The sequence below is a fragment of the Haplochromis burtoni genome, unplaced genomic scaffold (genome assembly GCF_018398535.1).
Source record: "Haplochromis burtoni strain Fernald_Lab_line unplaced genomic scaffold, NCSU_Asbu1 Contig_15, whole genome shotgun sequence".
In the NCBI taxonomy this organism is placed as follows: Eukaryota; Metazoa; Chordata; class Actinopteri; order Cichliformes; family Cichlidae; genus Haplochromis; species Haplochromis burtoni.
In genome coordinates this window covers 2,420,788-2,446,861 of record NW_024582376.1, presented here as the reverse complement: position 1 = coordinate 2,446,861, position 26,074 = coordinate 2,420,788, and the positions used below count along the sequence as shown (strand labels likewise).

At 40.5% G+C, this 26,074-nt stretch overlaps 2 protein-coding genes across 3 annotated transcripts in view; both read right to left on the bottom strand.

Moving 5' to 3' along the window:
* sept4b (septin 4b) overlaps positions 1–26,074 on the bottom strand; it is a 48,498-nt gene that overhangs the window by 20,191 nt on the left and 2,233 nt on the right. Inside the window, exon 2 of one of the 2 annotated variants that reach the window (XM_014330371.2) lies at positions 24,207–24,214. In XM_014330371.2, coding sequence (XP_014185857.2) covers positions 24,207–24,214 — 8 coding nt within the window. Of the gene's footprint in view, positions 1–4,478; positions 8,438–24,206; positions 24,215–26,074 lie in introns of those variants that run through there. The other variant, XM_014330377.2, reaches the window with a different exon arrangement.
* The window catches only part of limk1a (LIM domain kinase 1a), a 64,552-nt gene continuing 62,157 nt past the window's right edge, over positions 23,680–26,074 (bottom strand). The window contains exon 17 of the mRNA XM_005915880.3: positions 23,680–24,214. The gene's annotated coding sequence lies outside the window, so the exon portion shown is untranslated. The remainder of the gene's footprint in view (positions 24,215–26,074) is intronic.

Sequence of the window (26,074 nt, the reverse complement as noted above, 5' to 3'; positions counted from 1 at the left end):
GACACCACTGACCTGCAAATGTTTTGTCTATTAAAACAAGAAAATATATACATTTCATCGCCATGGACACAAATCAGTGCACACTTGAGTGGACAGATGAAAATGATGAGAATAATGAAATACAGTTGCCAAGAAACACAAATCACTGGATTAAAAGACTGTGTAGCAGCTTCATTTAATGGCATTTGGGCAAGACTTTGTAAACATATACTGCACAAACGAGCCCCGAACTCGAGACAAACAGTCCTGCCTTTGGCTGCAGCAGAGTACTTCGTGCATGCAAAGCAAGGAAAGAATGGAAACCTGTGTTTTTAGACGCAGACAGGAAACATGCAGCACAAAACTTGGAACTTGATATAGAAGTTCGCCTGAGCTTCCCTAAAAGAAACTGGATAAAAAGCCCTAGAAGGTAGCACAGTAACACGAAATACACTCTGACACCCTTTGAAGCAGATATCCAGCATCTATGCAGGAACCGAAATATTGTTCCACAACAGGCATCAACAAGGAAACGCTAGATTTGCTGAACTTGGACTTCCTACACTTCCTCCTCCATTCAGTTAAGGATCTTTATCTGACACAGAGACATTCCTGTTGGAAAAGAGCTAAAGCATTTTTCTCACTTTGTTTTTTTCACCCTTCCTTAAAAGAGGCAAGGTGCAACAAAGGCTCATGAAGGGGGGAGGGAGGTGGAGATTTCTCTTGGGTGACATTACAGGAATTCCATTGTTACATTCAATCTAAATCGCAGCATTCATCTGAAGGGTTACACCACTTCGGGATGGACTCAGCCGGCATCTCTGCTCGCTCACAGCAGCTCGGCCTGCAGAGAGTGCGATTTCCAGCTGGTGCAAAATCTGTCTCAGGATCAAGATGTCTCAATATCTTAGTTTTATTCTTTTCCCCCATTTCGCTTATTTCCCGGGAGAGAGCTACAAAACAACTGCACAAAGAACCAGAGGGAGGAAAACAGCATTAAATAAGAGCAATTACAGTCATATAAAATGTAGTCTCAATTGCAGGGTATTTGACCAGGTCTGTTTGTAATCTTTTCTAACAGCTTGAAGAGACTGAACTGCATCATTACCATCAGTGTAGATGCTACAGTATAATGTAATCTGGTTAAACGGAGAAAGAATCGGTACAAATATCAAGCAGATTTACAGCTTATCAAAATTAGCTACATACAAAAAGGCTAAAGCTACACTTCAAAGAACAACAAAAGGGTCTGCTTTCCCCTCAACTGAGTAATTATACTTTTTTTTAACTACCTTTGGCAGAAAACTGTACATTTTAATGAGCTGCACTGTTTATTCTTAGTATTATTTCAAATGAGGGCATGGAAAGGAGAAGTCGCAATGCAAACTGCATGACTTGAGTCCAGCGTGTTGTTTATTTTAACTGGTGTGGAGAAAAACACCTGTGAAATAAAAGGCGGCAATAAACAAAAACAAACAAAAAAGGGCCAACATCTGCCGGGTGGTGAACTCTGTGTGCCCTGGAGAAAGGAAGCTGGTGGGTTTGTTGTGCGGCCTCGCTTGTGCTGCACTGAATTCCAGCCCGTCTAGCTCCCACATTACACGAACACAAAAACCACCTTGTGTGATTTTTGGCTCCTGCTGGGTCTTATCACAACGCTACCGGAGTCTGGAGTCGGAGCCACAGATCTGCTGAAACACTGTTGGTATTGTGTCTAGGACAGATTCAATAAGAGAAATTGCATCAGTGTCTGGACTGGGTTCCCAACCTTCCCAAAGGTGGAAATCAAATGGAAACACCAAGTAGCTTAACTATTCCCAGATTCATTACTATTTTAGTAAAAACCCTGGAGCAGGCAGCGCTGGAGGTTGATTATTCATTACATCATGTGCAGTATGAATAAAACAGTTAAGAGACTGAAGTGTAACTGTGCACTACAGGCAAAATGCTTTCCCAGGAAATAATCTGTGGTTCACTTTAACAGCCTGCTCTTTTACTGCTAAGTTAAATTATGCTTATAGTTTGTAGAATTTGAGCTTGTTTTCCCAAAGTTTTGTTGAAAGTCAAAACGTATAACTCAAACCAGCAGCCACTGGTGGATAGTAAACACTGAGGTAGGAGCAAATTTTATTTTCGAGTCCCAAGAAAGTAAAGTGCAATTGATTTGAAACGATCATTTGCTGTAACTGACCTTTATGAAGATACATTACTGTGGAAAAGTCTCAGACCACAGGTCAAATGGTCTTGAGCAATAGTTCTGCAGACTTTCCGAAATTCTTAACATTTTACTTTGAACGCTGACTGCGCTTCCACTAGTTTTCAGTCCGGTCCTTGTGCCTGACCCTTTTCAGAGGATCAAAGGAAATGTTGTTGTTCCCACATGCAAAGATCAAATTTCAAATTTGTAACTTTAGACACTTTGTTACTAGCAGCCTGTCACACAATCACATATGAAATAAATGGGAACACGTTATCAAAATCTCGAACGATAGCAGTTTGCCTGGCATAAAATAGTATTTTTGCACCAACAAGGTGATTCCCAAAGAGCTATTAGCCAAAACCTTAGCATGTCTCAGCAGATGTGCAATGTTAAAAAAAAAAAGAGAAAAAAAGAGAGGAAACTAGACAGCTGTCTAGAACAGATGAACAGAAAAATGATCCATCAGCTGTACAGCAAGGCCTCATCAGAAATGAACTTGGTGGAAATATGGCGATCAAGAACTCATTCATAAGGAATTGAAACAGACAGAAAAAGCTAAGGTTTGCCAAATTCCAGAAGAAGGCGGCCTTAAAAATCAGTGACAACAAGTCTGATGGAGTCACGAGTCCAAATGTTTTTGTTTAAATTGTTTTCAATAGGTACAGAGGAGGTCAGGTGGAGGCTCTGTTATGGTTTCGAGCTGCATTTCAGTCACTGGTATTGGGAATCTTGTCAGAATTGATGAAATTATGAATGCTGAAACATGCACACATGTATACATGCGGTTATATACTATGGTCTAAGGTCTGCCATTGGGGAATTTATGGTGAGGTGACGAGTAAAAGTTTGTTGGTCAGCAAATAACAATATTGCAAAAAACTTTCAAACTACAGTGCCAATGTCACAAATTCAGCTTTGCAGTAGTACAGTACTCATACATTCACACCAACACTATACAGAACCACAGTGCTTTGTTGAAGTGAGAAAACTTTTAAAAGTGTTATCAAGCAGATGCAGTCTGGGTATGTGAGAGAATCAAAGAAAGCGCTACTTTAGAAATCCTATCCTGGAAATATCCTTTGGTTTGTAGACCTTTTTGGACTTACTCAGGAGATAAATATACTATAACTTCATTGTTTTTATCTCAAAATAGAGCAGCTCAAATAGGCGCTCAATAGTGCAAAGTTACCTTGATTTTCTTCCCAGATGTTCTGAGCTTCCTGAGGTCTTCTCCCTGCTGACTGAGCTGTTTATCTTATACAGCAAAGATCGTTATGCTCCTATAACAGGACTGATTGACAAGCTGAACCTGTGACTGATACTCCAGACACTCCACATGAGGCATGATAGGATTAAGAAGCTGCCAGCATATAAAGTAGCTCATCTCTGTCTTCTGATTGATCTTTAAGTTTTAAGATAAAAATGACCTCCTCATTCAAGCTAAAAGCTGTTATAAAACTGCAGAGTCATGCTGGAAATCACAGTGGTTACGTCTGAGCTTCGCCTTTAAAACAGCCAATCAGATGGAACTGATTTCTAATAATCTAAAGAGTCTAATAAGCAGTGTGTCTGTAAAAACAGATTTATGTTTAGACAAGGTCAGAATAACAGTAAGTTAAGATGATTCTGCTAATTTGCACCATGAACTCACATGTGTGTCAATCCACAACTTGTATCCTCACCATATGGCATCGGTGGCTCGGGTGGTGCCTGACTTGCCTGGGCTCCAACATGAACTACACATAATTGTCCCCTTCCTCCTTCTCTTTCCATCTGCTCTCATTCTCACGGATGTAATCCGCTTCTCTAATCTTGATGCCCAAACACACCAAGAACCACAAAAAACACACAAACCTCAACACGAACGGGTCAACTTGCCAACTGACTCATCTGTGACGCCAGAGATGGAGCTCAAACATACGTTGTGCTGACTAACGAGCATTCAAACCTTCACAGGAAACTCACACTCCACTGGCACATACTTTTTTTAACCTCTTGTTTACAGATGTCGGTCTTGCCAGCAGCACGGCTGGCAGCCAGGAGCACACAGATAAAAAGAGCCACTACTGTACGTCCACGTGACCTCAGTATCAACACTACAGTGAACACATCAATCTGAAGACATGCACATTATTAAAAGCACAGTTCTCACAGTAAAAGCTCCTGACTGGGTTCAGAGGACACTGTCAATGTCAACAACAGATTACCAGGAGCTCTGAGTCAGAAGGGATGTGCTGTCTAACGGAGCTTATTTCACTTCTCATCACAATGCAGATGACGGATGACACGCTACACTTACCATTCTGCAGATGGCCAAGTCGTGCGCGCACACACGTAAAACGGACCCAGCAGAGAACAGCGATCAGCCACGAGTGGCTCCAGAACCTGCACGTACAAACCTTTTTTGCTTCCAGTTTCTGCAGAGCTACACAGTCTTAGAGCCAGACATTATTAACGTGAGGGTGCACACAGACGCTTGCCGTACCACGGGCTTGGCTGTCGGTGACAATGCAAAACGAGCAGCAGCAGTGGGACAGATCTGCTGTGAGTGTGAGTGTCCGGCAGAAAGAAAGCACAGTAGGAGCTGGGTTAAAAAACACCAGTCTGCAAAGCATTAAACATTAAGAGCTTTTGATGTAAGTGTGTTGGACATTCATTTAACCCACATGTTCCATTTCAGGTGCAGGATGGAGAGGTTGCATGTGGCATGCAGACATAACCAACTAGATTTTAACATGTTTCAGTAGCCTGCAGTGCCTGCTTTTCTTTTTGTGACCAAGATGTAAAATATGATTACATATAAAAGGATGTTCTTACTGTGTTAGGTGATCATTATTAAACAACTAATACAATTATTAATAATAAACACAACAAATAACAAACCATTTATCATATTTCTCCTGTCTAATATTTGATCCCCATATTAAACATGGCTAAAGTTAAAAAACAACAACATCAATGTACATTCAAATAATCCCTGCGAGTCAAGGTTGAGGCTTCAGATTGCTTCAAATACCAGGTTTCAAACAGATTTTTTTATTCTCTTGGCTCTGAATGATGTCATAGAGAGGGGATTTTGCTAATATGGCACTTCTGTTAATATTCAGTCCTTCTGTTTGTGGAGGGCAGCCAATGAGAAGAAAGTTAGCTTAACAGAGGAGGAACTAAATGACTTGTTTCAGACAAATTATGAACTGATGGGCTGCAGCAAGACCCAGTATAACAAAGAAGAATTATTTTGAACTGTGGATCATGCAAAGCTACTTTAGCAGACTCAAACAAAGTAAATATGGAGTTGGAGATTAGCATAACAAGTCCACTTTATGTACTGAGGTGCAGAGGATTCAAAGCGTTTGCCTCCAATTTGTTTATTATTGGCACCTGGTGCTCAGGGCAGTGTGTTTGGGCCCATTCAAAATGGCATGATGAGACTTATTTAGGGTGTAGCCTGCTCCTTCACTTACACAAAATCATGGCTTGGCCCATAATCTGGTTTTTCTTTAGCGGGAAAAAAACAAACAAAAAAAAATCGTTGTTCAACGATTTAATGGTTGAACAACAACACCATATTGTGGGCACTTGTGTGTTGTGATTTTTGTCTTGGTTTCAGAATTGTTACAGTTCTAATGAGCACAGTAGTTCATTAGGGCTCATAGGATGAGTTAAACAGACTGATGTTGCTGTGTCAATGTTACCCTTCTGTCTTGGCCATATTTTCATTTCTACAAACTCAGCATTGCTTAAATATTCGATGAATATTTCCCAGAGCTTTACTGTTCAATTATCTATGAAGCACTAAAACAGCACACCAACTGCAGAAGAGCACTGCTTAGGCTTTCTGGAGAGTGCTGCACCACTCTTGAGCACTGAAGGTTGTGTGGCACATGGTGTATGTCACAAGTGCTCACACCTAAAATAAATGAGATGTCAAAAGGAAATGGCACAAACTCAGCAACACCCTGCCGGGTATCAGTGTGAAGTTTAACGAAGAACCCGCGTCCAACGGATTTAAATGAATAATATCATTGTGATAATGATATGTTGGTGTGACGACTTTTGAATTAAACTGCAGCATTTAAAAACTAAAGGGCACATCTACTCTCTGAAACACGCTGAGTAAAGATTTTAACACCAGGTGAGTCTGCTGTGGTCACAGCTGGAGCTGTGTGTTTCAGATGACCAGATTAAGATTATGGTCACTGATAAACTGACTGGTTCTTACACAGCATATTTCTGCTAGTTGAGCACCTAAAGAGCTTTCTTACTACAAGTATCATTCTGCCACTCATGCACACACTCAGAGCTTTTATCTATACCTAAGTGCTTTGAAACATTCACAAACTCACACTCTGATTAATGCATCAGTACCTCGCCCAAGGATACTTGGGATTACTGGAGGAGTCAGGGATCAATTATCAGGGATTGTCTAACACAAAGTGTTTAGAGCAGTCTGGAGCCTGAACTTTAGATTAACAGGGATTGCTTATACATAGGATAACCTCGGTATTTGAAACCTTTGGCATGAACACTTTGATTTGAACAGATGGGGTAAGACAAGAGTTTTATATTAGGATTGCTGCAGGTGTGAAAACACTTGAGCCATAAACGTCAAACAGGAGTTTGACATATATTACGAGCTTCTTGCCTGCCAATCATAACTCAGTAACTGTCACAGCCATGTTTCTGTGGAAAAACAGTAAAAAGCAGAAAAGAATTTTCTAAGGCCTCCTTGTGTTTATGTTTTTATGATTTTCACACCATCAGAAAGCTCCTTTGTACAGTTGAGCAAAGCCAGAATCGAGTGTACTAAAAGAAAGAAAACATGTGAGTGCACATAGTGAGAGTGGCACTAACACAGCTGTGGAAAAAAAAAATCTGGTCCCTTTTCATACACATGTACTTAGGATTTCATCAATAAGAATAAGAAAAATGGGGAAGAAGGAGAAGAAGAATGAGGTAGAAGAAGAAGAATGAGGTAGAAGAAGAAGAAGAATGAGGAAGAAGAAGAAGCAGGAAGAAAAAGAAGCACTATAAAAAAGATTTCATTAACATCTGATTAATTTAGTTGGGGAAGGAAAATTTTCCTTTTAATCACCAAATGCTTTTATTTGTAGCAGTCAAAACTAAATACATGAGCCTGGCACGGCAGTGGCAAAGTTTTGAGATAAAGTGAATTCTGACCTGGATGAATAATTTCTCAACTGGCACAGGCACAATGCTAAATACTAGTACAGAGCTGATTTTCCCCACTTACCCTGACTCATCTGTGGCTGTGAGAATGCATTCTGGGAGCTGCAGTCTGAAACGCTCAGCTCCGTGAGTCCCAGCTGAACTCACTGACTGCCTAACAGCTTTGGGTCTTAATGGATGATGACTGGCTCAATGGTGACTGAGCAACATGACAGTGATGTGGAGTGAAGGATGTGGGTGAAGGGCAAGTTAGAAGAAATTAATAACAGTAACATGAAGATGGGAAGAGAGGAGGGGGAGAAAAAAAGCTTTGAGCAATGCAGAGGTCCATAATGAAAAAAACATCTCAAAATTGTCCACAGGGGTTGTTGTTGTTATTTTATTCCCCCTTTGGCTCTGTTCACTCCATCGTTCACAGGCATGACCCCAAAAGGACAAAAATGATCAGCTTGCATAAGAAATACAGTCATTCACATTCCTGCAGTTCATTCAACTCAGCCAGGAAAAGTTTAATATGTCCATAATGAAGAAAAAAAAATGCACGCACACTCACTATAGTCATCTAAAAAAAAAAAAAAATACTCATAAACCAAAAAGATTTCTGTTATTACAAAAAGCTGCCAAATCAAAGATAGTTAATAATGATCATACTGATTTCGGGTCAATTGTAATGTGTACATCACTGGGTGTTAGTGTGTCAGTGTGGGCATTAATCTGGTAGGGGCATCATGGTTAGATACAGCCATATGTGGGGGAGGAATAAGTGGTCCTCTGTTTATATTTGTTTAAGGGACAGCGGCTCTGAGTTAAGCTGGAAGCTCCAGATGTGTGTGATTGTGTGCTCGTGTTAGCAGAGCCTTGTGTGTCTGTTTATCCGTCTGTACGAGCGGACAGATTGCTGACAAAGCTGCCATCGTCTAGTCAGCAGCTGTGCTCTAGTAATAGCAATAATCCAGTCAACCACATCTGTAAAATGGAGCAAACTGAGTATTTAGACAAGAAACAATTGAAACACAGTGCCACAGTTCGGGTAACTATGATTGCCTGTTTTTATATAAATTGTTAAAGGAAATGTAAATAGTAAAAAAAAAAACCCCAACAACAAAAAAACTCCAACTTACTCTCATTATTTTATTTATTTAATGATAATGAAAATGTACTAAAAAACAAAAGCACAGTTCCATCACATTTAATGAAAATCGTTAGCTTACCTACGAACATGTAATGAGACATCACATGTATGCAAGTGTTTCCACAACTACAAACACTGAAGACAGTCTCAAACACATCTGACCAGACTCATGGCCGCTACTGAGCATCCTTATACAGACTATATTGGGGGTAGACGTACTTAACACAAAGTCCTAAAAATGTATGATATACTGATGAAGTCTTCAGCTCTGTCCTCAATTTATCCCACGTTGAAACGACTGCAAAGCATAAGAATTTTAGGCACCCGTGAGTCATATTTGTCCATATAATGCCTCTGAAAGGGAGTAAAGTGCAGGCTAATGACTCTGACAAGGCTAACACTCATGGAAACATGCTGGAAGATATCAGCAAAGTTGTAAAGGGAGTGATCCAGCCGGAGGTTTCCTCCCTAAAGACAGAAATACAGCAGGCCATCGCACAAGTAAAGGCTGAAATAGACGCATGTAAGGCACAACTGGCTGACCACAAAGAGGATTTAAATACAGTGGTGGCATGAATTGATTCATTGGAAGCCAGTTTGTGATAATGCCAGGCTAATGATAATGCAACGCTACCAGTGCAGACTGTATATTTAAAACAAACAACAACAACAACAACATAACAAAACAAAATAAACTCATGAATGTAGCATATTATATGATGATATATGATATTATATAATATTATTTGAATGGAATTAGTGAAATCTGTAGCCTATCATACATACATGTTACTTGACTGTGGAGTAGCTAAAGGGAACCCAAGGAGGGGAGAGCATGCGCAGAAAGGTACAAGCTGACCTCTTGTGCCTTCTAATAACTAGTGTAAATTCATCATGGTCTCACAGCATCGGCCCATTTGAACTTTACACTATACATGTGGTGGGCTGTGCATAGCTATGGGATTTGTGAACATTATGGCCGCCACCCCCACAACACCAGCATCCAAGTGGATGCTTATAAGACTGTCTTTGGTCAATCTCAAGTTGCCACTTCAAGAACTGCAGTTTCTCTTTTTAAACTTCTATGTTGGCTTTATTTTTCCAAGAGGTTGCTGCTTGGTCTTCACTCCTGAATGCTTAGCTGATGGTCAAACACCCTAGGTGGTGTCTGTGCCTCACTCTGGTCACTTTCCAAACAATTATTAAAGTTGGTCTGATTTAAAACTGATCTGCAGTGCACTGACAAAAGTAGCATCATGAATTACAAAGACAGAAAAGAAGCTGAGATTTTCAGGTTGCATCCTGCAGGACGTTCCACTCTGAATCACTTGAAAAGCTTAAAGCACTCAGCAAATCGAGACAGCAGGACAACAGTTGGCACTTTGGGCGGGGAAATCTGCAGAAGTGTGGCTTCCCTCTACCCCACAGTGAGGCCATCCTGTATGAGTGGAAGTGAAAAATGAATAATTTCAAGGAGGGACTTTTCCCTCTTGTTCCCTTGGATTAGTTGGGAGCAGGAATCTGTTGCTGACCTTAGACTGAATTCTCAGGCTAGCTCTATTAATAGCCCAGACACCAGCAAGCACAAGACTCCTAAGTCAGCAGCCTGAGCTTGCTCGATAGGCCCTCCTTTAGTCTGGGTCTAGATGGACCAGGCAGTTGATTAGAAAGGAAAACAGGCCTCTCGCCCCACATTCTCCACTCATTCAAGTGAGTCAAAGTACAATACAGCACAGGATCTTAAACTTCAGCATATCCTGCACATTTATGAGAAAACAACATCTGTGACTACCATGAATGTCTTTCTAAACAGGGTAGTCACGTCACTGCACAAAGCTTCAACATTAGCGTCAGATGATAACACTGCAGAGAAGGGGGCACCCCCTTTGGCATGACTCCCAGTCAATCTGGGCAGTGATGCAAAAGAGAAAGAGAGAGACACTGCTATGCCATAACCAAAGAGCTCAATTAGGGTGAGGAAACTGGGCTTCAGTCTCCACAGAGTCTGAAAAACAGAACGTTATTCAGAGATCATTTGTGTGCTGCAGCTCGAGAGCCAACAGGAGCAAGCTGGTAAATCACTCAAAAAAAAAACAAAAAAAAAAAAACTTGCTTAAACTCCACAAATGATTCACAGCCTTTGACAGGTCTTAGAGACATGCTTTTAGACAAGCCAAACTTCCATCATGCTATGAACTGTGGTTTATGATGACAGAAATTTACTGTTTAAACTTCTTTTGTGTCACCAAGGAATTCTTGAGTTCAGTTTGGGTTTTTTTGCTTTTCTTTTAAAAGCACAAGGGATTGGTCCACATTGCCTTGGGATGTTACGAAATCCCGAGACATCTTTATTTTTCCCTGGACAACTTGTGCTGTAGTCTTCCCAGTAAAAACAATGTCATAACCAAAGTGGCTGAGAGGGAAAGGCCACAACTGTCATTTTACATAAACATGGACTCAGAATTACATCTTACTGTCCGCCTCCAAAGTTCTTCCTTATTGTTTTAGAAACCAACCGAGAAGAAAATCACACTACTTAAGAGGGATGTATGCTCTGTCATAATGGCATGTTGCAACCCAAGAAAATATCCAGCAGGGGTTTGTGGGAGGGAGAGAGTGAGGGCTGGGGGGCTGGGGGGGCTCTGCAACTGACAATCAGACTTTCACACCTACTTTACGCCATGACTCGTTTTTTCCGCTCGCTACACATCTGCACTTTAAATGTGGTCCAGTGCAACCCTATGAACACCTCCCTGGAGAGATTTGCAACACTCGACTTCCAACGTGGTCAGACAGAAAGGGCTCTGAGACACCGCAAACCAACTCTTACAGTGCTACTTAATGTTGACAATGCCTGAAATACACACTCGTGGTGCATTCATTACCCAGAAACATATAATAACTTTGCAAAATGCATCAAAGACTGAAACAACTGCATTATACTGCTAACACAGCACTGGCTCTTTGCAAGCACCTGTGTGCACAGTAGAGCAGGGCGATATGGCCAAAAATATTTATCACGATATATATTTGAAAATTTGCGATAACGATATAACTGACGATATAATTGATGCGAGACAAAATACAACTCCACAACATTACTAGCGCAAAAAGACAACCTTCCATTTATTTTCACTTAAACAAGAAGCTGGTTTTTATGTACATTAAAGCTTTATAAAAATGTAACAGTGCAAATGCAAATTCCTTGCTGAAAGTTTAACCAAAAGGCATTTCCAGTAGAAATGGGCTGACATATCCTGAGCATAACCATGTATAATATCCACTGAAGTTAAAAAGAGGTGCTTTGCAACATTAAACTGCAGTGTGCAGTACGTATTTTTCGGACCATAAGGTGCACGGGATTATAAGGCACATTAAGCGAAACAAAGCAGTCAGATAAATCAAACTTTATTAAACTCATTCTTCTTGCTTCCTCCACTTCTGTACCATTGGATTCATTAATGTTGAATTCTCTGGCAGCTGCTCTATTCCCATGTTGTTGCAGTATATTAATGACTAACCTCGTATTGTGGATGGATTATCTCAGTTGTTCTCCTGACTGAAGTTTGGTCCGTTTACAGCATCCTGCCATGCGATTGCATTTGTCTCTAACCATGAGGAACCTTCACGTTAACTTTTATAAGTGGAAAAGTGTTAGTGTTCGTCCTCCAGCTTCACTGTTTATGTTATGCTAACATAGCTGTGTCGCTAGCGATCACGTAGCACATCATTATATACCAGCTAGCCCAACTTCAGTAACCCTACAAACGTCACTGCTGTTTAGTTTCCTGTCTTCATTTATGTTGGAAGTGATAGCAGAGCTGTACGTTTGATTTTTTTCAGAAATCTCTCAGTCAGAACATGCAATATCATGCTTAGGTAACTAGCGAAACTAGCGAGCTAACTTCCGCTAGCTTCCTGCTAACTTCTAACTCCGTTAAATGTAATAACTTTTGTTTTCATGGATGCCTGGAAGTTAAACTTCATAGTTACACCTGGTAAAGCAGCAATGCTGATCGTTTTATTAAAGATGAAAGAATTTAGACAGTTTTTAACTCTTAGTGATGCTGCAGTGTTCGTTTGACCTGAAGCATACGGAGTTTAGGACCCAGATTACTCCCAGATTTAAGAGCATCTTAGTCCGACGGCCGCTTGCATGTTCTGCAAAAAAATGTGCTTTGTCGTGTATCTGACGGACAAACACCAAACCAGTTCCACATCACTGAAGTTGCACCATTTTTACAAACCAATTCTGGTTCATCTGTTTCACTCAACAATCGGCCATGTGCGTATGAAAACAAAGGCACTGCGCATGCGCGTTTTACTCATATTCTATCGCGATATTTCATTTTCCTATCGTTGCCTAACATTATACCGGTATTACCGTGAACGGTATAATATGGCCCAGCCCTAGTGCACAGCTAACAAAGAACCCATAAGTGTTTTGCACTAAGTGACAGCAGCTGACTCACAGTCATATTAACAATAAAGACTCAATAAATAAATGCATTAAACCCTCATCAGGCAGGTTCGGCTGATGCTACATTTAACAGTTAGTAGCCCTGTCCAAAGCGTACCCTGCCTTTCACCCTATTACAGCAGGTGACCCTGAACCAGATAGGAGGTTAATGTGGATACATGAATAGACTAAATACTAAAAATAAAGCCACTTCCTGTATATTTTTGTTATATACAAGTTAGTTATGAGTAAAGAATCTCGTGTCAGTTCTCATTCAGTCTGAATTTTTATTTCAGCTAACGGGCCCTGGTTCTGCCGGAGGTTTCTTCCTGTTAAAAGGGAGTTTTTCCTTCCCACTGTTGCCAAAGTACTTGCTTATAGGTGGTCGTCTGATTATTGGGGCTGCACCTTGAGGTGACTCTTGTGGTGATTTAGCGCTATAGAAATAAAACTGAATTGAACGAACTGAAACATTTTTAGCACACAATTTTAGTCAACTGTAAAAACCTTGCTCAACTGTGACTCATTATAAATGCTTGCTTTCTGCCCCCTCTGCGGTTTAAAAGTTCACATAGTTTTCAGTGTGTTTTGTAATTCGATCTCACACACATTCACAAGTTAAACACAGAGTGCTACTGAAATACGCAGCACTTCTCACAGACGTAAATATCACAAACAGCGTCAAAAAGGGGGAGGCTCGTTAACACTGAGGCAAGTGCAAGGACACTGAGGGCATCTATTTACTGCCCTGTGAGATAGCTGAATACAGGAGAACGAATGTCTCATGCTGTAAAAAAGACAAAAAATAAATAAATAAAATAAAAACTAAAATAAAATAGCAGGAAAGTGATCACAGATAGCTATAAGCTTTTGTGTTATATCCCATTTTCCTCCAGCCTCACTGCCAGTAACAGGCCTGTCTGGTTTCTGTCATTTCCTCTGGTACCTCCGGATCAAATTATTTTCTGGTCTTTTTAAAAAGTGTGTATAAATATACACTGAGATCTGCTATAATGATATCATCATGCCTGACTGACACACAGGAGGGCACTGCTAACACACAGTGCTATTGCTCAAAAGCAGCTCAACAAAATGACACAGAGGTTTTCCACTGAAGGATGGTAGGACCATTTTTAATTTTCATGTGGTCAATAAAGGACCACAGACTGAGTTATAGGAAGGGAGATAATTCACTTAAATAAATGAATAGGATTGTGAATTGTGGATCGAGTACTTTCTAACAGCACTGACAATTACACGTTGTATATTAAAACCCACTTTAGGTTTGTATTTCAAAGTTCTCAGTTTGGCCATAAACAGAAATATAAGCTGGAGATTACAGCCATGATAGAGCAGCTTCTTTGTTTTCCTCTGCTGAGCTCATTTTAACTCACTGACTGAAATGAATAAAAACTGGGCAAAGCCTGTAAGAGGAAACTGATTGTATTAATTTAGCTGTAAAAAGGACAGAGATATATAACAGCTATTCTGAGATTTTTTAAAAAGCCTTTTGGTTATCCAGCCTTTACTCTGCCTCCAGTTTGACTATTAGTGATATTTAAAAAGTATCCATACACTGAGCACGATCCTCATTTTTAAAACAGGCATATTATAGAAACAAACTTGTGGTCTTTACTGCTGTAAAGTGTACGTCTACAGTATATTTGTCAAAATGTTTCATAAAAAAAACCCACAAAAAAAACAATGAAACAAGTGCTACAGTTACTGAAAAAAAGGAGCTGAATAAACTTGTACTTCACCCTGTTACGAGCTGCCTTGGGCAACCTGTTAATCTGTCTAAAAGCACCGGATGTTTTTCTTTTTTATTTTCAGTTACCAGGAGCCTAAAAAAGGAGACTGAAAGAGGGTTTTTTAACAGTGAAAATAAGGAAGTCATTAGCTGCTCATAGGGTTTAAATACTAAGGGCCGCTCCATAAAGCAATCCATAATGGATGTCCTGAGGGTGCTGTTAACTTTTGAAGATCATAGAGGCGCACGCAGACACACACACAAAATAAGATAGACACTTGTAATTAAAACTACCTCACAGAGAGGATTAGTAAATGGGTGTCTGGTTTCCTGCTGGGCCACACTGCCTTTCAGAGGGTTTTTTAAACACTGTATTTTATTTGTTACAGTTAAAACTCAGGCAGCGTCTGTAAATCAATGTGAGGCCTCTTAAATTAAGATATAACATTTATTACACATGCTTTTGTTAAAGTACAGTTAGACCCTACTACGCCTATATAAACCTGAATGATAATTTAGTGTCAGAACTACAGTCATCATGACTGATGACCAAAAGATGCTCATTTCTAAAATCCCAGGTTCAGAAACCTTCTTGGCCCCGATGGTGGAGACACATGGAGAGAGATCCTGGTGTGGTTGGAGTTCTTGAATAGCAGGGAGGTCAACATGCCGCAGTTATGCAAGTATGTTTATGTAAAGGTTAAATAGAGAAAGTCTAAAGCCCAAGGGAGTGAGTCCTTTAAGTGAGAGGGGCTATTTTGGATGCTGGAGATCCTTCTTTCACCAGAAGATAAAGAGCAGAAACTCTGAAATGAAGGGAGGATATAAAAGGGTAAAATGGGGGAAAAAAAGAGGGGCGCAGGCTCAAGAGAGGGCCACGTGTCAACACTTTGATCCCTCAATGAGACGCACATGTTGTGGCGTTTACCCAGTTCACACAGAAGCAGACACTTCAGCCCCAAAATCCCTGAGCTCACATCACTACTGCTCTCAACTGACCCCCAAATACACCACACAGAACACATAAAATACAACCAACTCCAAATTACAGTTACAATGATATGTTTTTGTTTAGCACCTTTCAAAAACAATGTTGCAAAGTGTTAGTCAGACAAAAACACTAAGAATCGAATCATATCAGGCCACAAAGAGCAACCCAAAAATAAAAAGACGCATCCTGAGCCTCAGGGGCGTCATTAACAAACAAACTGCAGGGGTAGCAACAGCAACAGTGTTTTTAAAAAGTCATAAGAAAAAAAGGATGTTAACGTACACAGTCATTCCAAGAAAGATGAAAAAGATTTTATCACATGTAATAACGTGGATGAAACGGATCAGATCACAGGTCCACCCCCCACAGATCCTCATCATGATGCTCTCGGCTCAAACACCAGTGAATAAAACATACTTAATCTGATAGGAGAGCATAAAATGTGAATCAGGTTTGACCTGTTGAACTCCAGACACTGTTCCCATAAACTACTCTAAGACTTTACTGAACAGTAGGGTGCCAGTGCCGTGGTTATAGTTTCAGTTAGGGCTGGGCCATATTATATATAATAAAATAATATAATAATCCAAGAATAAAGTTACGTTGAAACCAAGCACACCATTGGTTTTTTTTGTGACATTACCAATAAGTTTGATGTGTCACATGGCCCTCTTCCTATTGAAAAAACAAACATTGTATCCAAGATGGCCGACTTCTAAATGGCCACCATGGTCACCACCCATCTTGAGGAGTTTGCCCCCTCACATATACTAATGTGACACAAACAGGACTTTAATATCACCAACCATTCCCATGTTATTGCGGTGTATCCATATAAATGGCCCACCCTGTAGTACAGAAAATATTTTAAAGTTTTTGAGCCTGGCATCTAAAGGCCTTCTCTCTTCCACTAAACCACGTCCTAAATTCCAGTTACACTTATATCCACCAAACTGCATTGTGGCGATGTTTTAAACTTCCATCCTCTCCACGCTTATCCGTCTATCATCATGTTTCAACATGCTGAAACATTATGTGCTTAAATCTGATACCTGCATCTGCCTAAGTATCTGTTTTGTCTGTGTGTCTGATGCTGATGGTGCGAGGCAAAGAAATACAGTAAATCCACCTGGTTTCTTTATCGTCTGGATTTATGAGCAGCAGCTCCTCCTGCAAACTAACATCTGATAACATCTCATCCATGACTGCAACCCTATGAGCCTTCTGTAACTTTCCTTATCATTTACAGGCGTCTAGCAAACTTGGTGTGTTTTCCTCATGACTCACATCATCCCCTTTGTAGTCATTTCTTATAATTTACCTGTTGTTCTAACCAGCACATTTTCCCACGTTACATGAAATTCATCTGATATCTATTCCTTTTTCATACTTTTACTACACAATACTTATTTTCCTACAAATCAGATCAAGATACACTTTATACAAACACACACCAGGGACATAAGGGGCCATCCTTTACTGAATCCCCTGCCCTCAACATCTCTACCATCTCTCCTGCTCTTCCTTTTGGCTTGCCTGGAATTTCCTCTCGCTGTCCAGCAGCATGGTGGGAGCATCTGGAAGTGTTTGCTTAAGGCGAGCAAAGGGTGCTGCAGCTGAGGCCCATGCTGGTCTTATTTCTATGCATTAGTGCACAGTCGCATATTCTCATGCAACAATAAGCAGATTTCAATGTCTAACAAATGTCAGACGTATAAAATGTAATCCTAAACAGCGAAAAAGCAAAGACCGTTGTCAGCATTCACCGGGGTGCCAATGCCATTGTTGACAAATGAAGAAATAATGCTCTTAAGTGTTCAAGACATAACCTGTAAGGGATAATTTATTTATTTTTTAACCTTTATTTAACCTTGGAGTGAAGCTGTTTTGTGTGTCCTGGAAAGACACAGGCAGCATTAATCTGATGTCTTCTTGATGGCATGAAAACATGGATACCAGAGGGACCCTGCCTGGGATTGAAACCTTCTCTAGAAGGGGGGAAAAATTTACCTACTGAGCCTCCATCCTGCAATCGCTCCACAGCAAAATAAATAAATAAAAATTCCCACATGTTGGCAGTGGTCACTCCAGAGCCTTTTCTGCATATTTCTCATCACATCAGACGTTTCCCCTCCCACTGTGAGGTCTGATAATGACATTTAAAAGATAGCCTTAATTGTTATCTGCTTTAGTCGCGCATCCACTTAGAGTAAACTCCCTGACTTTACTCCCAGATGTACAGAGATTAGATCAAGGCATTTTGACTCTCAGCCCAGACAGCTGCCCATCCTTACAAACATCACGCTGGTTGATATGCTGCTTGTGCTGCATGAAATTCCTCTGCAGGTTCCTTTGTAATGCAACCACCACAGGGAAGAGAAGAAGCTACAGTGCAGAGCAACCACACTGAAATCAGGCCCAGGTCTTGGGGATGCTGCTGGGGGGGATAATTGTTGGTAAATAGACAAAAGCTCTGTTGTGTACAGAGCCCTTCCTTTATTTAGCTCCACAGTAGCTGCAAAGGAAATATGCTTTTTCCCCCTCTATGAAGAAATGAAATAAATCACAAAACAATGCTTGAAGACCCAAAAATGCTAACATTTGTTTGAATGGTTTGCATGAGCTACAGTATGTGTGGGTGACTTTTCCTTCTATGGTATTTATTCACTCCAGATGAATACTGTTTTGTATTTTAATGACAGTATGAACTATATGCACACATGCTGAAACATAAGCAAAATGTATTTTCACTGGGCCGACTCCAGATGAATTGGAGATGACTGCACTCCAAACCACAGGGTGAAAAGCTAGAAGAATATGAGAGCTGTCCCACAGGGGTTAGAGGTTAGGACTGGATGCTTTAAATACTATAACTGTGCAATGAGAACATGGAATCTGGGTATGCCAAAAAATGAGAGCCACTCTGCAGATGTAAATTTCAGTTTGATTACAAACCAGTCTGAGCATAGTGGAAAAAAATGTGGCATATTTTCTGAAGATGGTTCTTAAACGAACAATTCCAAGTCTCCTAAACAAGAAACAGCTGGAGCACGGCACAGAATATGTTTATATGAAATGGTCTTTTTATTCCCCTTAAACCACAGTGGCCTGACCATATTGGCAACACCTGCCACTGTCTCATCGCCTGCCTCAGGTTCTCCCTGAAAGATAATCTCAGTCAGAAAAGCTGGTAATCTCATTGGTTTAAGCATATCACGCATTGTTAGCTGAGTGCTGGGACCTTAGTGGGGGCCATGGGAACTGGGCTGAGATTATTTATAGCAAGTGGGAGGATTGGCAGGGGCCACTTCAGTGAGGCTTTAGAGGAATGTTTAAGGTCGCCCTCTGACCAAAACTTCTGCAGAGTGCTCAGAGTGGAGGTTGGAAAGCGAGCTCGGGCTGACGTGGGACATCTGCAGATATGAAGCCGGTTAGCTTGAGGGCTGGGTGAGCAAGCCCAGCAGGGATAGGAAGGAAGCAGTGAGCGCAGGAAGTTGGGATTTCAAAGTAGGAATGAACAGGGTGATTCACAAAGGCATTTCCAACATTAGTCTTCAAGCAGCTACTCCAGAAAGATTAGCAAAGGAATGCATACATAAAGAGGCAATAGATAAGGCTAAAATCATGAAGTAACTTAGACAGGAAGTCATATCAGCATGAAGAATCATCTTAGTGCTAAATTTCAGGCTGTTGCTGGAGGTAGAGTACAGCTGTTGGATAAACATCATCATTAACAGTAGTTCTATCTTATTCCAGTGTCCCAGCAAACTTTGACAAGACCTAAGCTGAAGCAGCTAAATGAACATTTTCCTGGAAACCTGATGGCCAAAGGCTTGTGGTCCATACCAAAAGGGTTAAAAAGCTCTCAGCAGCTGCAGAGTCACTGCTCCACACTATTTTACTGTGTTAGTCCTTCACTTTTTATTTTCTAACTTTACTGCACAAATAAAGATAAAAAAGTCCAGAGAAAAAGGATAAGGCCTACTGGACTGCATTATTTTATACTGTTCTAGGGATGGACCGATATACAGTATTGGTCCGATCCTTACTTAAATTACTGGATCGGATATCAGGGAGAAATAAAAAAAAAAAAAAAATTGTAATTTGATCTATTAAATATCACAAAAGCAACTCACAAAACTTGCGACATGGCGTAGCCCAGGTAATGACCTTAGCACGTTGGAGCAGTATGAGTCACATGAAAGAGCGGCTGTTGCGTCCGAGACCTGTCGGTGGTCTTGAGTTACTTCACACTGAAAGCATCTGGAACCTCGCTACGTGCTGCCAAATCGGCTTTTCATCTCCAAGCAAGCTATTCCAGTTAAGTAAAGCAAGTGTGTAAGTTCATCTCTGAATGTTTGTAAAGCATTCCTACGTTGAGCTTAACAACCGATATATGGGACACGGATGTCTGTGCATTGTCATTGACCGTGCAATGGATAGACTCAAGTTTTACTTAAAAAAAGCCTAAACAAAACTGACTGTGTTGCAGGCTAAATAGTTCCGTGGTTCGAAAAAACAAACAAACAAACTATAAAAAACACGTTTTGTTTTTTTTCATACCTGTGTTAAGTTTCGTATAGAATTGACACAAAATTCAGTCTCAGGTTAAATGTGATACAAAACAGCTTACACTGACTTCAATCATGATAAAAGATGAGTGTCATGAAGCCGTGTTTGCATTTATTTGCACTTCTTTCCACTCTGGATGTCTATTTATCAACATAAATAGCTTTAAGTACAAATGGGTCCATTTGGTTTTTTTTTCATTGTTGAATATAAACATTTTTGTTTTGTTATTTTGTGCTGATATTGAACTTTTTCCAGAACCAGAGTTTTTGAAATCTGCAAAAAATGGCATTTTAAATTACTTTTGGAATCTTACTTTAAATACTTAGATTTAAAGTTCTGCTAAAAGTTTAAATTAAAAGATTGGGGTGCAGAGTATTTTTTGCATACAAGTGTAACAGAAGAGTTTTAGTGTTTTGTCTTTTTAAATTTGACTATGAACTTATACAAAATGCTGCAGGATATTTAAAAAATGCTTTATTGATTATAAAATAGAATATATCGGATTCATGTCAGTATCGGCAGATATCCAAATTTATGATATCGGTATCGGACATAAAAAAGTGGTATTGTGTGATCTATACTGTACAGCTTTTTTAAATTTTTTATTATTAAATGCCTGTGTATCCCCCTTATATTATATTCTTATATTTCACTTTCATAATGGCAGAAAAGCATATTTGTAGCCCGTCTTTCAGTGGAAAAACTTCAACATCAATATTAAACAAAAGATGGCGTCTAATGCTGACAAAAAAAATCCCTCCATTATCTCTTCTCTTTCACCACCCTTTTACTGCCGCGTTACCGCAGCCTTGTGTTCAGTGAAGTGTTGCGTGCCTGCTCCCTAACACGACTGTTTGCCATCGAATGAAGCTGAAAAAAGCCCAGCAGGCTGCCTGTCAAAGCCACACCCACGGGCAAAAACAGTGTCTGCATTACACAGGGAATCTCACTACACGCTCAGAGAATGAAGCCCACACACTTTGCACAGATACACAGAACGATGGGTCAGCTTTCACTGATGAGTCGTACATCATAGTCTCAATAAAACAGCTTACAGAAGAGAGATGTGCTACTGCCAAGGGATTCATTGAGAAAATGTAACTGAGGAGAGAATATAATGTTCATATTTGACACTGTATGTTAGCTGAGATTCATACGATAACACACATCATGTAAAGTAAACCAGGTGTGCAAAATTTTTTTATCTCCCGTTTCCCTTTCTCAAATACTGAGCGAGTAAAGCAGCAATGAAGACTGAAAAACTACTCATCTGTTGTTTGGTCCTCATTATAAATTTGTGGTTTTATACACTTTATTCGTTTTTGCCTTAATTATAATCATTTAAGTTTTGCACAGGGAAGAATAATGACTTTAAGGGGAATAGTACATGCAGGCCTCACAGTTAATTCTCTATGGATGCATCTTGTGGAAACTCAAGAAGCCACAGCTGAAATAAGTTAACAGTTCTGATAATTACTAGATCGGAGAGGACAGTGGGGAAATAAAGATACTTTATATGTGTCATACACATGCTAAATATCAAACCTGTAACATAATCTGCGGTTTTAGCGTGTTTAAGTCAGAAAAGCAACATTTTCTCAGCATTTTCCCTCTCTCACAACCGGACACACCGGCTGACACTCCCCGAGCAAGATTCTATTGGAGGTTTCTTCCTGTTAAAAGGGAGTTCTTCCTTCCCACTGTCACAAAACAGTTACCATTCATTTATTTGATTTACTTGCTTGTTTTCAATTGGACTTTCTTAACGCCTACTGATGTCGTTTTACAATATTCACACAGCACCAGGCCTTTGGTGCAATTTTCAAACTCTTCACTCTCTAATTTGTGGCGACTCAAGCAAATTTCCATCACAGCGCCAATGATGATTGGATGATGAAATGGACATAATATATTAGGAAATTTAAAAAAAAAAAAGGAAAAAAAAAGGGATTCACAAGAAATCTTTTTCAAAAACATAAAGCTGTTAATAACCGCTGTATGTGTGACGATGTCCGTGCGAAGTCTCATTCAGATTGATCAACTCATTAAGGTGGAAATGGGTTACATACAGACATATATACATAAATATGCTATGATCATTATAGTAAGAAGACAGCTATGGAACTATCCATGTTAAAGTTTTGCTTGCTAAAGAGAGAGAAGTTTTTAAGACATTTAAGTAATGGTAAGGCTTGATTCAATTTTCATTTGTACTTATTTAACACCCCACTGGAAAAACAAGACAGACAGAATGTAATCATTCAACATTCCCTGAGCTTAATTGCTTGCTATTTTTACTTCACAATGACAACAAGTAGTGTGAGTGTGTCTTTAACAAAGAAATGGCTGTTAATTGACAAACAGGCGTGGTGCAGCATAAACTAGACATTCTGCATTTCCAGTTTCTAAGTTAACCCAAAGAGAGCGTGCACAGTTGCAGCAACAGCAGATGAGAAAAACAGACGCAGCCAAAGAAGAATCAGAGGAGAGAGGGAAACCGGCATCCGCTGCAGTCGCTAGCGAGCTAATGGGCTAATAAACTCCAACTATAGAGCGCCTGCATGTTGGCTGCAGTGGCAAGCAGCAGCTGAAGCCTCAGAAAGCTAATGGCTAGTTGAGTAAAAGCCACAGAGGAATGCACCATGCTGATGTGTGTGTGGAGAAGTTCTCTCAAGAGAAGCAACCGTCCTTTTCTACATGCTTTCCACAGCTGGTACTGCCCATCTGACGTCTCTGTGTCTGTGTGCGTGTGTGTGTGTGCATGTGGCATTTTTAGGGTAACAAAAGGAAGCCACAGCCACCCTCTTGAACCACCACACCCCACAGTCCTGCGTGGTTTTACAGCCACTGGGTGTGGGTGCAGGGGAAGGGTGCTTTATTTATGTCAATCTGGACCTAATGATGGCTTTCAGATGTGTAGATACAGTAGACTGTGTTTAATGAGAATAGCAACAATGGGTGTGGTTTGAAGAGCGAGAATTAAGATTATGCAGACTCGGACCATCTGCTTATTTAATCACATACCCAACGAAAGATGTGCCAAACCGTCAGGAGAGTAACGAGCGAATGCTGTCATCCAGCCAGGAGCTACAGCAGCAGCAGCCGCCACTTCTCGGCCTTGGACAGATGCTAGAAGTTTCCTCCCTAGGTGTTGTTCCCTCTGTCAACACACCCTGCAGCTCTGTCACACAGGCCAGGAATGCAGCTGAGAAAGAAACCGGGGTTTGTCACACCCACGCAAATCCAACCCCTCTCCACTCGTCTGTGAACTGCTCGGGATGGAAAACAAACACCCCGTCCTCCTCCTCTCCGTCCTCTTTCATCCCCAGTCAGTGGGGCCAAACACAGCTGTGGGGTTTTGGACAGTGACATCAAAGGAGTAAAGCAAAAGCATTGGTGGGTTTTGACACTAAAGTGACAGTCATCTGGTTGCTGATCACACTTGACTGCAGTCACTCAAACAGCAGCACAGGTTCAGGAGAGCTGCTGACTCCAAGTTTCACTTTACATATTTGAGTGTCTACAGTCGCCCTTTCATCATCCAACAGACAAAAGAAAAAAAAGAAAGCTGGAACATGTAGCAGATTCTCAGCTGTCACTCTGCAGAACATGTGGAACAAGAAAATCTGGGCTCTGTGAACACACCCATTCACATGAAGCCAGGTGAAAAGCCCAGACCATTTCACACTCAAAGTATTCACAGCAAAAAAAACAAAACCAAAAACAAACAAGATGAGGGAGAGCAATTTGTGAAAAGAAAAGTGACTTCTGATCTGAAACTGAACAACAACTCCGGCTAGCAGGGATAAAATGCCCTGACATCCACAAACCACAGTGTCCTCATTTTGGTGAGATAATCAAGGTCAAGCCTAGCCTCATCAGCGCCCTACTTTGTCTGTGGTTGTAGGATTTAAGCAAAAAAGGATTTCTTACCTCATCATCTGGTCGGAGGAAGATGACATCCAACACAGGTCGGACACATAGGGGAGGAGAAGAAACACATAAATACCAAAATGTTTAGTCATACAGAAAAATCATGAGCAACCCTGAAACTTAGGAGAATATCTAAATGCAAAGAAAATGCTGATTATCTAAGAAGTGTTACCAGAAAACACAAAATGCTCCAAAACAGTCTCAATATTCAATCAAGTAATTCAAACAATTTTAAACAACACTCTCAACGACAAAACATAAATAAATAAAATAACAAACAAGTAAGCAAAAATACATGGAACACCAATATATATTTGTAAAGCATTCTTTTGAAGATCGAAAATAATTGACACATTTTTAGATTCAATCATAATCCCACAATTTAACCACAACAACAAAAACACATCTTTGTCTCTTTCTTTCTGGTGCCAAGATATTTAAAAAGGTTTCAGTGACATGGGTCAACTTTTACTGAAATACACACAAGGGATAATGAATAAAATTTTGATCCTGTTGGCTGTTTAAGCCTGTGCAGGTTGTACCCTACCTCTCCAACTTTGAACTTAGATAAATGGATGGATGGATGGATGGGTGGGTGTTTGAAAAGCAACAACATCAGCATGTGGCTTGTGGTAAAGCTCAAGTGAGGATGCTACAAGCCCGCATGCTTAAAGGATGGAATTTAGTCATCAGTGTCTGCACATTTGTGTTATGTAAATAATTTGGGGCAGAGGCTCCTGGTGGGTTTACAGAGTTGGAGTGGGCTAGCCAGGAGTTTAGTTTGACAGAAAGCAAGGAAAATAACATTTGAAAACCAACTTCCACACAGAAGTCTTGTACTGGTGAAAGGTTCAGATAAAAATAGCATCAAACTGGCACCAATCTCAAAGTCTAGCACTTTTGAAACATTTGGCCACTCCAGTAATTAGTCATGAGCAGGCGACAATCCAAATTATTCATGAGGTTTGCCATTTACTGATTCCTTCAAGTCTTAAGAGGCAAAACAAATTTCTTTACTCAAAGCTGCCCATCCTGGAAGGCTTCCTGGCACGATAACAAATATTGATTCACTGCTTTAAACTCAGGACCATCTCTGCCTGTGAGCGTGCAGAGCAGACTGAGGCACAGGTCACGGAGCTGAAAGATCATTATAGCCTCTGCCACCATTTACAACCACTTCAATAAGAGCAGCAACAGGAGGTGGTTTAGTCAGTCCTGCATATGGACTATATATAATGTATGAGCTGCATATTACTGCTGCTGCTCTTTAAAACCAAACTGAGCAGCATGTGTTGATTCCAGAAGCACCAAATTACTGTGACATGATGGCACGGTTAACAACAAACGGATAACTTTAACATTCACACTCACAGCTCTCCAAAAATATCTGCAAATTTTGGAATGAAAACATCTAATTATGGACTCACAGAACTACAGTAGTGTAAAAGCTACTTGGTTCACTTCCTAATTTTCTCTCTCTTGACCTACATGCTGAGATCCTCCACCAGCGAGGCTGTCAGCACAGCCAAAGCAGGAGGACAAGGCTTTCCCTGAGGAACACTGTGCCACCTGTCCCAAACACCCACTGTCAGCCATGGAACCCATGCTAGCACAGGAGCCCAGCACACAGTTTTCATGCTGATGTTAATGCCAAAGGAGGCTGGAAGCTCTGCAGTTGCTGAGGCCAGGTGGAGATGCAGTGCTTCCTAAATGCTTCCACCTTGCAATAATACCACTTACAGCTAACTGTGGAATATTTAGGAGGGAAGAAGCTAAGTGCTGGATTTTATACACCAGCAACAATGGGACTAAACGAAACACTGGAATTCAAAGATTAAGGGGTTTGGCCCAATACCTCTACAATGTAT